The 13,490-nt window shown below is 43.5% G+C and overlaps 1 protein-coding gene across 3 annotated transcripts in view; it reads left to right on the top strand.

Moving 5' to 3' along the window:
* LOC143924856 (fibronectin type-III domain-containing protein 3A-like) overlaps window positions 1-13,490 on the top strand; it is a 144,678-nt gene that overhangs the window by 114,788 nt on the left and 16,400 nt on the right. For all 3 annotated transcript variants that reach the window (XM_077449551.1, XM_077449391.1, XM_077449471.1), the window contains 7 exons: window positions 247-368; window positions 2,443-2,617; window positions 2,838-2,924; window positions 4,294-4,432; window positions 5,723-5,791; window positions 5,938-6,056; window positions 8,488-8,593. In XM_077449551.1, coding sequence (XP_077305677.1) covers window positions 247-368; window positions 2,443-2,617; window positions 2,838-2,924; window positions 4,294-4,432; window positions 5,723-5,791; window positions 5,938-6,056; window positions 8,488-8,593 — 817 coding nt within the window. The remainder of the gene's footprint in view (window positions 1-246; window positions 369-2,442; window positions 2,618-2,837; window positions 2,925-4,293; window positions 4,433-5,722; window positions 5,792-5,937; window positions 6,057-8,487; window positions 8,594-13,490) is intronic.

Raw genomic sequence — 13,490 nt, 5'->3', positions numbered from 1 at the left:
TTAATTATGATATTCTGTAAGAGGCAGACTATAACAGTAGTTTAAAAAACATTATCTATAAAGCACTCCAATATACCCCAATATACTTTTCAACTGTAGTCCCATTACAAGGAAGACAACTGTTAATGTGTTTTAGCACTTGATTTCATCAGGTTCTTTTGTTAAATCTTTTCCACAAGTGTAATTCTCACAGTAATTGGTTGTGTTTCGGTATTTGTATTAACTGACATGTTTTCCTTCTTTAAGGGTAAACAAGGGCCATTTAAAGAATGCTACTTTGGTCACCTTAAACAATACAAGTTAACAAAACTGTTGCCTTCTACAAGATATGCCTTCAGAATAGCTGCCAAAAATGATATTGGAATGAGGTAAGCCAAATTTATAACAAGCCTTACTGTACCTGTTGTTGAACTTAAAGTGACACTAAGCTCTTTTTTAAAAAGATGTATTCACATATGCGTTAACTAAAAAAAAGTACCCTCTATTGCCCTCAGGCTCCTCCCATATTTCTCCATAACCCTTTTTTTTTTTTTTTTTTTTTTTTTTGCTGCTGTGGTCCAACTTACTTTTCGAGGATGCTGCATGTCCTCCGTTTTTTCCACTGTGCGTCAAAATGTAGCCACGCTCTCTTGTGCACTGCGCAGATGTATTGGGGACTATGGGGATTTGTAGTGTACTTATAGCAGTGCACGTGACTACACAGGCAAGGTGTACACATCTTATATTCTTAGCAAAAGAAATGTCCACTGATATATAAGCAGCATTACTGAACTTCTGAAAATCATAGTTGCCTGGCTGTCATGTTAACTCCCAGCTTCCAATAAGGCCTCAGTGACACACAGCCACTATGCTGATGAGGTATTTTGTAGTTTACTTTTTCTGGGTCAGTATTAAGGTGTGAGACTGCCAAGTAACTAGTGTGAGCACCTGAATTTGACTTGGTATCAGCCTCTTGTAATCTTTACTGTTGTCTTTATTGGTCCATGATCTAACATTGTGATTTCCTTCTACTGTGGAAAATAGCAGTTAGAAACTATAAGCTTCATTCTGAACGGTGGCCGTATTATTCAGCCTGACAATTTAGAGTAAAATGTTTATACGCGAGCACTCTTGATACATGATTACTTAAAGTGGTAGTGAACACTTTTTAACTATATTAAGGCCTACCTGTATGTACAGTGACTATCTCACACTGCATGCAGCCGGTGATGTCAGCATCGCATTCGCTCTGATGGGATGGCATACTGTCCCTTCAGAGCTCCATGCTGTGGACCGTGATGTCATCGCGGCTCATTCAATTGGACAGCCCAACCTTGGAAGAAAGACCTGGTGAAGATGGAAGCCCCATGGACGGTGCACTGCTAGAAGGCTTTGTTCCAAGGTAAGTATTTCATGCTGTACTAGTATGCTATGCTTACTAGCACATTATGCCTTTTATCTTGCAGGGGACTAAAAAAATTAAAAAAAAGTACAGTTTACTACCGCTTTAAGTCCAAGTACCATATATACTTGAGTGTAAGCTGAGGCACCTAATTTTACCACAAAAACTTATTGACTCGAGCATATGTCTAGGGTGAGAAATGCAGCAGCTACTGGGTAAACAATGCCCATTTGCAGCCTCTCTGTGCCCATCTGCAGCTGTACCTTTGATAACTTAAACAGCATTTGTCTCCTGCTGTGTCATGCCGTCTGTTTGGTGGCAGTCCACTGAAACGAAGCCCCGCCATCTCCTCATCTGTGATAGACTAAACACTGATTCAGTTTCCCAGCATTGTATCAGTGATACGCTGATCACAAATGAGGAGGCGGCGGGGCTTTGTTAGTGGACGGCCGCCGAACAGACTGCATGACACAGCGAGAGATGCCTGCTGTTTAAGTTATCAAAGGTACAGCTGAAGATGGGTGCGGTGAGGCTGCACCCTCTCTCGAGTATAAGCCGAGGGGGCCTTTCCCAGCATAAAAAATGCGCTGAAAAAGTCGGCTTATACTAGAGTATATACGGTACATAAAAACACATGAGTCTGGTTACATGTAAATATAAAGTATTAATCATAAAATAAAACTATGACTTTAAATGTCTGTCAAGCGCCATGACTGGAAAAGGAAGGCCGTGGCAGATGAAGTATCTTGGTAGAAAGATGGTATGGGAGTATGTAGAAAGAATGCAGTGTTGTCGTAACTGGAACAGCGCATACTCAGCAGGAATTTTTCCATAATGTGCAAGTCCTCCTATTAAACCCCTCAGTCACACTCAAACAAATACTATCTCAATTTTATTTTGCAAACATTTTCTGGAAGAGAAAAGTCCTCAATGTTGTGTACGGTCGTTTATTTAACATATTACTGGATAAAAGAATTGGTCATAAGGCTGTCAACTGCAGTTTTGTGATTAGTTTGGGTTCTCAGAATAAAACCTATAATGTGAATACATTTATTTTCCAGTGGTTTTAGTGAAACAGTGGTCGTCTACACAGCAGGGAGTGTGCCACCTGCCCCACTGCCACCAAGACTCAGACAAGCGGGTATCACTTGGCTTTGTTTAGAATGGAGTCAACCCAGTGAGATGACCTCAGATGAGACACTAACTTATATCCTTGAAATGGAAGAGGAGGGGTCGGTACGTAATGTTGTAAACATTTTGATTTCTTCTCGCTTACAATTTAACAGCTGTTCAGTAATGAGTTTGTTGCCTAAAAAGAAAACTGCCATAATTTTCTATTGATATAATATTGGTAAGCTGATTGTGGATATTCCTAATTAAATTGATTATTTTTAGGAAACCTTTCTAAACTAAAATCTAAGAACTGAAATTTAGACGTGCATTTTCTTTATTTCAGGGTTACGGCTTTAAACCTAGACAAAATAGTGAAGATCTTATATGCACTTTAAAAAATCTGAGAAGAAATACTTCATTTAAGTTTAGGGTAAGTTATCGCCTCATTTTGATGTTAAAGAACCCTTAATCTTCATTTTAATGGTCTTTATGTTTGAAATCAGAACTTTATGTTGGGCTGATTCCCTTTATTGTGTTGCGGGTTTAGAAATTAAAGTGTTACTTTTGTCTGAATGCCCTTGACAACACCAACCATTCTTATTTTCCATTCCCTTTAACACGTTTACTTGACATTCACCTCAGTGCATTTTCTTCCCATTTACCTTAAAAATGTAGGCGTCATATAAACTGCACAGTGATCACGCTCTTTTACTGCAGTTATATTGTGTGTGCTATGAAGGATTTTGGTGGGTCACCTGTCAATACATTAAATTACACCTTTTTTCACACCTAAGATTTCAAATGTATATTGTTGCTGAGTGATTTTCTGACTTCCTTAGGTATTTCCACAATAGAATATACCAGCATGAATTCTGAAATCTGCTCTACTGCTATAGGTGTTGCCCTTGTGTGTTCTCTATACTTTATTGTGCATAAATAACCAAGAGGGTCTAGCTGAAACAACAACCTTATGGCATTTTATGAAGGGCAGTGCCAAACTGCTGCACAGAATCTCACCACTGAAGTTCAGTCTAAGAATCAAGATGTTTTAGGCAGTTGCAGTCTTTTCGAAACCAAGTTGATTAGCTTTAGTTCTACTTGGCCTTCAGCTTCCATTAACCAACAGTAGGTGCCAGGCAAGTAATGAAATTCATACACTCTCCAGTTCACAGCCACTGGTAAGCATGCTACACACATCAGCGTTTGATATAACTTTATTGTTCGATGCAATTCTTACATTCCATTGTATTCTCCCCAACACAGGGTTTAAATGTAGAGCTCTTTACCTTTTTAAAGGAGTTGTAAAAGCAGAAAGTTTTTGATCTTAATGCATTCTATGCGATCTAAAACCTTCTGTGTGTAGCAGCACCCACTAATTACCTACCTGAGCCCCACCTCTCTCCAGCGATGTCCATGATCCTCTCGGCCACCCAGGGCACTCCTCCCGATTGGCTGAGACAGAGCAGCGACGCCATTGGCTCCCACGGCTGTCAGTCAGTCAGAAAGCCAGTCAGCATTTTTTCTGCTTTAAATGCTGATATGTGTGGGTGTACAGCTTGCTTCTGTGCCTGTTTCCCAAAGTGTCCAACTGTAGAGCAACAGTATAGTTTTCCAAAGATGTACCTTTTTATATACCGTATATACAAAAAAAAAAAATAGTTCTTAAGCAACAGTCAAGTCACTGTGACTAGGCCTCAGATCATCTTAAGGAAATGTTAGGACAGAAAATGGTGATTCAGTGATTACCCACAGGGACTGTTGTAATACTGTGTATATATAAATGTTTTTGTGTCTTGCAGGTATTTGCGGTAAACAGTGAAGGCAAAAGTAGTCCTAGCGATATAGTAGAATATGCAACGTCTCCTGATAAGCCAGGTCCTCCATGCAAACCAAATACAAAGGGAAAGATCCATGCACACAGTATCAAAGTTATATGGGGTAAGTAAATTTCCCCCCCCCCCCCCTTAAAATAAACGTGCTTGCATATGTAAGGCAAAGCAACATGCACACTTTTTAAAGATAGCCCCTGTAGCGGCTTATACTTTCATTTGCACCCCTGCCGCTCTGAGATTATGAGCAAGAAGTGATTAGACACTGACACAAGACAATCTCCCTGTCCCTATGTGACAATGCTGGATGCCTAATCGGTCAATTTTAAGCAGCAGTACTGCCTCTTGGGAAGCAGGGGAGCACGTAAGACACCTGCTTACCCAGAAATACCATGTACATCACTTTACTTCATTGGGCAAACCAGACTCTGAATAAAATGAAATTCTTGCTTCTCACTGTGGGTACAAGTACAGATTAATTTGAACATTTGTGTCTAGTGACTTCTGGGAGGGACGTTCAAGTCAAAACTGGGACTTTTGAGTTTAAATTATAAACAAATTTCAAGGAGCGGAAACTGCATTTATTTTTCAACATACTTCCCGGCTACATTTATACACCTATCCCAGTGTTTAATGCCTGGAAAGCTTCTGCATAGAAAGATTTGTTGGTACGCCTGAACCATCCTAGGACAGCCTGCTTGTGAATTGTGTTCACCTTTCTGACAGAAAGATTTGTCTCTTGTGCAATTTCACAATGATGTGTTGATTATCCAGGATCAGGCATTCCACAAGCTGAATGGTCACAGGAATGACTGCTGTGGGCTGAGACCTACCATGGCTGGGATCGTCGGTGATGGATGAACGGTCACCTTTGAAATGTTTACACCATTCAAATGTCTTACTGCGGCTAACCATCTCAGCACTGTACTGTCCTTGAAGTCTTCTGTAGATATCCATGGGTTTTACGCCTTCATTTACTAGAAACTTCATCAAAGACTCGCTGTTCCGTGCATGCACAACACTGTTGTCTGCCATCTTGAGTAACAGTCTCTGGACTGGACTCCTAAATGTGCGCTGCCTATCAGTAATAGGACACACTTGCCACTTACTACTGTGTGTATTACCACCATGCTAGCATCCCTTTTTTAAACCTGTAAAATGAAAATTCCAGTTTGACTTGAAAGTCCCTCGTAATATTTGTGGAAGATGCCAGGAGCACCATACCACAAGCAAGGGTGGCTTTCTGCATGTAATGTAGTTATCTTATATTAATATTTATTCATTTGACAGTTACCACTCCTAAGTGGCTCTAGAAGAGGGGTGGACATCCACCAAAACAAACTCATATAATTTAGGACTGACCCTCCCCCCATCTTATTTTTATCTATTTATTTTCAAGATGTTCCAAAGGACAATGGTGGCTCAGAAATCCTTCAGTATTTCCTTGAAGTTGCAGAAAGTACAAGTGGTGAGTAGCTTGTGTGTTTGTGCTTTTGCTTAGAATGTTTTTTCAATTCTATCTCTACTGTCTCTGGTCTAAAGTCATTAAGCCTTTTTCAGCTACTATACATAAAGTAATTTTATTCATTGTTTAGCATTTTCCCTTTTTAACAGGTAACAAATGGGATTTGGTTTACAGTGGGTCCTATAGAGAACATGTATGCGATCATCTCAAGCCTGGTACTTTCTATAGGTTCCGAGTGTCCTGTGCCAACATTGTAGGCTCAAGTCAAGTAAGTGGATCAATGTATTACAACTAAATTAACTTTTTTTTTCAATCATTAATAGATACTTTAAGCTTTTTAATGGCTTTTTGTGTATTTTTGGAAACCTATTGTCATACTGGCCTTTGTGATTCTTACAGCTAGTCTGTTTTTTAATTGCTGGAGATGTTCCTCCTTTTTATATATCTCCAAGATGGGGCATAGATATCTTCTATATCAACTTGGTTACAGATCTCATCTTTTGAATCTTTGAGATGTATAAATAGTATGGATCTGTGCTGATCTAAAAAATGGCTTTCTTCCTTATCAGCTCAAATAACTTGTCAGAAAAATGGTTACTCTGAAAATAATTCAAGAAAACCTTTCCTAAGATAAATGTGGAGACATGCATTGCTGATTCCTCACTATTCAAATGCTAGTTACCTGGTTTTCTTACTTCAAGTTATTTAGTAGTTTTCTGTTTACAGTAAGAGGCATCTGACTTTACTCTTGCTTTGCTGACACGCATACTTGTTGGAGACCAAAGAATTGGCACGAGAGCAAAGTGAAATTTCAGGAGTAAGTCAGCTGTAGCGTCCCCATATTTCTCCTAGCAAAAATTTACTTTTAAGGACTAGGCCACCCAAAAGTGATATTTTAGTTATGTAGTTTTGCTGGATTTGAAGGCGGCATCTACAGCCAAAACTTTAGCACCTACATCATTAAAAAATATTTTATACACCAACTAGAACATACATGGGATTTTTGCAGGTGCTGGAACAACATCAGTTCTTAAATTTTATATATTCAAAGTCACTCCTAAAAGAAGTGTACAGTTTCATTTTACATATACAGCAGAAAATATAGATGTATTTTCGTCCATAAAGACTACGTTGTTGTTTTCCTCTGTTTGGCTGACAACTGCTTCTTCAGGAGTAATGTTGCCAAAAATTTTAGTTTTATATAGGTAGCGCATGCTAGAGATAGAAGAAATGTTGAATGTAAAACAGACTTGACGCTGATCTGAGACATGCTGCTCTCTGTTCTACAATGCAGACAAGATGTAGTAAAGATCGTACATATAGTATAGTAAATGGATTTATGTATAAAAATAAAGGTATTCTTTAAGACTTATTGAAAATAATGCTGACCTGTTTAAAGTGATAATAACCAGTTGCCGCCTACCCACTGTCAAATGACCGCAGGGCGGTGCTACTCTTTCTGGGATGCCATATGACTGTGTCCCAGAACGGGCCGCTCTTGCTCGCCTATGGCTCTTTAACCATGTGATTGGCTGTGTCCAATCACAGCCAGTCGCATGTAAAAAGGACAGTGTGTGTGGTGAGTAGAGCCGATCAGTGGCATCTCCACACAGGGGGACATCTAGGCATGTAATCGGGACACTGATCATCAGTGCCCTGATTACAATATAGTGCCAACAGTATCACCAATCAGTGCCCACCACTGCTCAAAAGTGCCACCAGTCAGTGCTGCCCATCAATGCCCACCAGTGTCGCCCATCAGTACCACCTAGCCATGGCAGCCACTGTGCTGCCTATCAGTGCCCATATGTGCCGTCTCATCAGTACCCATAAGTGGCACCTCATTAATGTCCACCAGTTCAGCCTATCAGTGCCGCCTCATCAGCGCACATCAGTGAAGGAGAAAAATGACTTGGTTACAAAATTTACTGACAGTAAGTAAAATATTTTTTTTTTTCAAAATATGTGGTCTCTCTACTCATTGGGTCACTGGCTGTGATCGACCATAACGGGAGCCAATGTAAGCCAACGAGGAGGCAGAGACCCCAAGAGCCACTGCTTTCATGCACATCACTAGATTGAGATGGGGCTTAGCTAAGTATTAAGGGGTGCTGGGGGGGCTGCTGCAAGTTGTTTTTTTTACCTTCATGCATAGAATGCATAACCGTAAAAAACCTAGAGCATTTACAACCACTTCAAGAATTTTGTCATATTAACTGGTTGTCAAGAATATAAGCAAGGATGGAATGCGAAAAGATGAAGTCTCTTACAGTATAAAGGAGACGCATGTCAGAGTTTAATTTATTTCTTCTTGGATAAAGAGTCCTGCTATGTATAATGATATTCTTTACTGTAAAAAGAGTGATAAACTTCCCCTTTTCTAGTATAGTATCCAGATAGCCTGTTAAAAGCTAAACCTCACCAATGAATGCAGTCCTGTATTAAAATAAAAAGAGAGAACCTGAATTTGACTTATTACCAGTCTTCTATTATCCTCTGCACTACAGCAGTAGGGGGCCGTTTGAGTGTGCTGCATGGGCATGTGCTGACATAATGACAGGCTAAGAGAGCTGAACTCATCAGTCTGGAGTTTAGCTTTACCAACTGTATATTATAGGAGGCAGTGACGACTTTGTTATTAAAGAGATTGTATAAAGAAAGTGTGCCATAATACAATGAGTCTGTTCATTTCTTTATAGGTTTCTGATACATTAACAGTACAGACAGCCATTGTCCCACCAGGTCCATGCCAACCACCTCGGTTAGCTAACAAAGCCAAACCCAAGGAATTAAGCCTACAATGGGGTGAGTTTTAGCTCCTTTTTTATTTTTATTTTTTATCCTGGTGAAGTAGGCTTTAGTGGATCAGTACATAGAACTTTTTTTTTTTTTTGTTAATGGACATTGGCAGGAGCACACCTTCAAATATTCACAAAAGCACATGCTTCCCAGTCATACTGAACTGTAATCATGAATGTGCACAGAAATGTTCTGTACTGCACTGTAAACACTGTTACTGACACCCTCAATCATAGTGAAGGGAGAGAAAACACATTGGCTTTTAGCTGCTGGAACACTCATATTGACGTGTTAAAACTGTGTTGTGTAAATCTTTGTTTTCCTTCAGAGTTATGCTCTTGCCTTCTGAAGTTTGGACACAGGCAAAAAAAATCTTAAAAATAGCACAGCTTCAGTTTTTTGCCAATGTCCCATTGGAATTAATATCTTCTGTTCCCCAAAAGAATTAAACTCTTTACTTTATATTAGGGATGCACCGAATGGGTTTTTTGGTGCCGAAACCGATACCAAAAATGAAAAATACACTAGGCCGAAAACCGATACCGAAACAGCACCGATACCGAAAATGACTGTTTTCAAAAAATATTTTTATACAGGAGATGGTCAGAGACTGGGGACATGGTACAGGAGGTGGTCAGAGGCTGGGGACATGGTACAGGAGGTGGTCAGAGGCTGGGGACATGGTACAGGAGGTGGTCAGAGGCTGGGGACATGGTACAGGAGGTGGTCAGAGGCTGGGGACATGGTACAGGAGGTGGTCAGAGGCTGGGGACATGGTACAGGAGGTGGTCAGAGGCTGGGGACATGGTACAGGAGGTGGTCAGAGGCTGGGGACATGGTACAGGAGGTGGTCAGAGGCTGGGGACATGGTACAGGAGGTGGTCAGAGGCTGGGGACATGGTACAGGAGGTGGTCAGAGGCTGGGGACATGGTACAGGAGGTGGTCAGAGGCTGGGGACACGGTACAGGAGGTGGTCAGAGGCTGGCGACACGGTACAGGAGGTGGTCAGAGGCTGGCGACACGGTACAGGAGGTGGTCAGAGACTGGCGACACGGTACAGGAGGTGGTCAGAGACTGGCGACACGGTACAGGAGGTGGTCAGAGACTGGCGACACGGTACAGGAGGTGGTCAGAGACTGGCGACACGGTACAGGAGGTGGTCAGAGACTGGCGACACGGTACAGGAGGTGGTCAGAGACTGGCGACACGGTAAAAGAGATAAGTGCAGCCAGTGTTGCCCCCAGTGATGCAGCCAGTGTTGCCCCCAGTGATGCAGCCAGTGTTGCCCCCAGTGATGCAGCCAGTGTTGCCCCCAGTGATGCAGACAGTGTTGCCCCCAGTGATGCAGACAGTGTTGCCCCCTGTGATGCAGACAGTGTTGCCCCCTGTGATGCAGACAGTGTTGCCCCCTCCTCACCCCTGGTGCCTCCCATGATGGGAGTGAATAGCGCAGGACTGATGCAGCCAGCGATGTCCCTCTGCAGTGAAGAGAGCCGTTTGGTTGAATAGAGCGCCGGGAACATCACAGCTTTAATTTCAATAGCTGTGTGTTCCCCGTCGTGCACCGTCACACACAGCCCCTCCCCCTTGTCCAGGCACTTTGATAGACAGATCACCCGTCCAATCTGGACAGGTGATCTGTCTATCAAAGTTCCCCAGACAAGGGGGAGGGGCTGTGTGTGACGGCGCACGACGGGGAACACACAGCTATTAGCTGTGATGTTCCCGGCGCTCTATTCAACCAAACGGCTCTCTTCACTGCAGAGGGACATCACTGGCTGCATCAGTCCTGCGCTATTCACCCCCATCATGGGAGGCACCAGGGGCGGGGCAGGGGCAGAGTTCTGCCCCAGGCCCCGCCCCATTTTCGGCTCAATTATCGGCCGTTTTTTCCTTTCGGCAAATTGCCGAAAAGGGCATTTTCGGCCGATATGTTTCGGCGGCCGAAATTTCGGTGCATCCCTACTTTATATCAAGATCTGTCTGTCTACGAACAGGTTTCTGCAGTTGCAGCAGAGCCAGAAGGGGCAAATTTTTGCAGCTTACTGGATCCAGTTGATCCTCTGCATTACCAAGGAGGCCTTACCCCTGGGCCCCACTGTGAGGAAGAAGCAGGGCCAGCTAGCAATATATCCTCCTCCTGGGCTCTGCTGAAGGGTCTCTCCTAGACATCTGCATGTAATGTGTAAGTTAGCCACAGAGCCCTTTACAGGTCCAGGGGCGTGGTGCATCTGTCTGGTGAAACGTTGTCCCTGAGGACTGCTTGGGGAGTGTACCCACTAGGAGGGTGAGAGCTGTCTGACTAGGACATGTCTCCCGGGTCCTGCACATTTATCCTCTGCATGTCTGTGTGTCAACCATAGGTGTCTTTTTTTTTTTTTTTTTTTTTTTTTTTTTTTTCTTCCCCTGAAGGGTTAATGTTGAGGCCTCTGGCTGTGACACTTGGTGACAGGGCTGGCTGTGGGAAGGAGAGCTGTACCATTTTTTTATTTTTTTTTTATTTTGGCAAGCAGGCAGACATCTATTGAGTCTTCACGGGTCCTTGGGCTCTACTGCTTTTGCACCAGTCTCCTCATGGTTGTGTCTGTACGTGCACGTGTAATTTTTCAGTACGTGCATGGGCCTTTCCATCTTCCCACCATCTTCTCTGCACCACCTCCTCGAGCCTCTGGATATTCACGTTGGACTACCTTTAGTGACAAGGTCACTAAAGCCGTTAACATTTCCTCCTACAGCAGCAGTTTGTGAGTACCGTATATACTCGAGTATAAGCCGAGATTTTCAGCCTCTTTTTTGAGGCTGAAAGTGCCCCCCTCGGCTTATACTCGAGTCATCGCTGTCTGTCCGCTCGATCAGCGTGTCGAGCAGACAGACAGCGGCCATTCTGATTCAAAAGCCGCGCCTCCGGCTCCGCCTTCGCCTGTGATAGGCGGAACACTGAATTTCCCAGCAGCCTGTGTTCCGCCTATCACGGACGTCGTATCATCCTCGTACTACGGACGAGGATGATACGACGTCTGTGATAGGCGGAACACAGGCTGCTGGGAAATTCAGTGTTCCGCCTATCACAGGCGAAGGCGGCGGCGCAGCTTTTGAACTTTACAATGGCCGCCGACGAAGAGGGCACGGGACGGCACGGCACGGGACGGGACGGGGGCAAGGCAAGGCACGACACGGGACGGATGCAAGGAGGCAAGGCACGGCACGGGACGGAGGCAAGGAGGCAAGGCACGGGACGGAGGCTCGGGACAAAGGTAGGCTGGACACACACACACACACACACACACACACACACACACACACACACACACACACACACACACACACACGGTTGGAGACACACACAGGGATGGATGGATGGATGGAGACACACACACACAGGGATGGATGGATGGATGGAGACACACACACACAGGGATGGATGGATGGATGGATGGAGACACACACACACAGGGATGGATGGATGGATGGACACACACACACACAGGGATGGATGGACGGACACACAGGGATGGACGGACACACACACAGGGATGGACAGGCATGTCTCACCCTCGGCTTATACACGAGTCAATAAGTTTGCCAGTTTTTTTGGGGGTAAATTGGGGGCCTCGGCTTATATTCGGGTCGGCCTATACTCGAGTATATACGGTAACTCTTGCGTACTTTTGACGTATCCAAAGTACAAGTGCAGTTGTCCTGCAGGCCAATAGTGCCGAGGGGACTTGCAGTGTATTCCCTGCCTAAGTCACAACAGTCCTCAGTCTTTAACACCTTTAGGAATGTCGCCCTCTTCAGACTTGGTGTCAGAGAATTTTTCTCTGGATAAGACAGAATTTATGGGGCTGCAGCTTCTTTTCTGCGGTCAATTGAGGTTGAAGAGGATTGTAACCTATTCTCTTTTGAGAAGTTGGTGCTGGAAGGATCCATGTGCAGAATCCAAACAAATGGATACCATCTCTGAGATACAATCTCAGTCCTTATTAAAGCAGTCTGCACATGCCTACACTAGGAGCCTCCTGCTTATGCTCTACCTATTCGGCCCTATTCTCCTGTATTGATGGGCTAGCAGATATTATATGTCAAATTATATGCCAAATCTCCACAATGGTCCTCCTCTTGGTATATATGCAGAGGACCCTTTTGCTCAAATGTTGGTCTTCAGAGCATCAATGCAGGAAATGCCTCTTATGTATGCTTTTTGATGGGGAATGCCTCTTTGGAAAATTCCTTGAACAACTTGGTCAAGGCTGTCACTGGGTAGAAGTGTACCCTTTATCCTCAGCAAATGAAGTCAAAACCTCAATCTGAGAAATCCTCCACGTTCGAGGCTCAAAAAAGTTCCTTCGTTTCTCCCAGGCCACCAGGGCAAAGCCTGGTTCTCTGTTCTATCGTAAGCCCTGAACCTCCAAATCCACAAACAAGTTCTTCTCACGAGGAAGTTGGTAGCACCCTCACTTGTGAGAGGAGATTTCAGCAGATCTATCAGTCAGTGTCTAACAGACTGCCCAGACCCTACATAGTTTTGGGTGGATCCTAAAATTTCCAGAAATCTGTGCTGTAACAGTTTAATCGCTGAGTATTTAGACAGGATCCTGGATCTGGCCATGTCTAAGGTTTTTCTTTCACATAATAAACTACAGACTCTCCATTCTCATGTTTGAATTCAACAATCTGGGAGCCAACCAACTCCCTCTGCATTTGTTTGAGGAATTCTGGGCTTAAAGTGGATGTAAACCCTCACATATACCCAGTGAAGTGAACAGCCTCAGATGATACACATGGATGAAATCTCCCTACATAAGTTTTACATGCATATCTGTTGTCTTCAGCTTTATATATATACTTTAAAAAGTTTAGATGGTGTTAGATTTTCTCTTCCTGTTCAACACTGCAGTGAAG

This window comes from Lithobates pipiens, unplaced genomic scaffold, assembly GCF_037356315.1.
Source record: "Lithobates pipiens isolate NorthernLeopardFrog02 unplaced genomic scaffold, aLitPip1_a1.2 Scaffold_1, whole genome shotgun sequence".
Classification (NCBI taxonomy): domain Eukaryota; kingdom Metazoa; phylum Chordata; class Amphibia; order Anura; family Ranidae; genus Lithobates; species Lithobates pipiens.
This window is presented reverse-complemented; position numbering and strand designations above follow the sequence as displayed.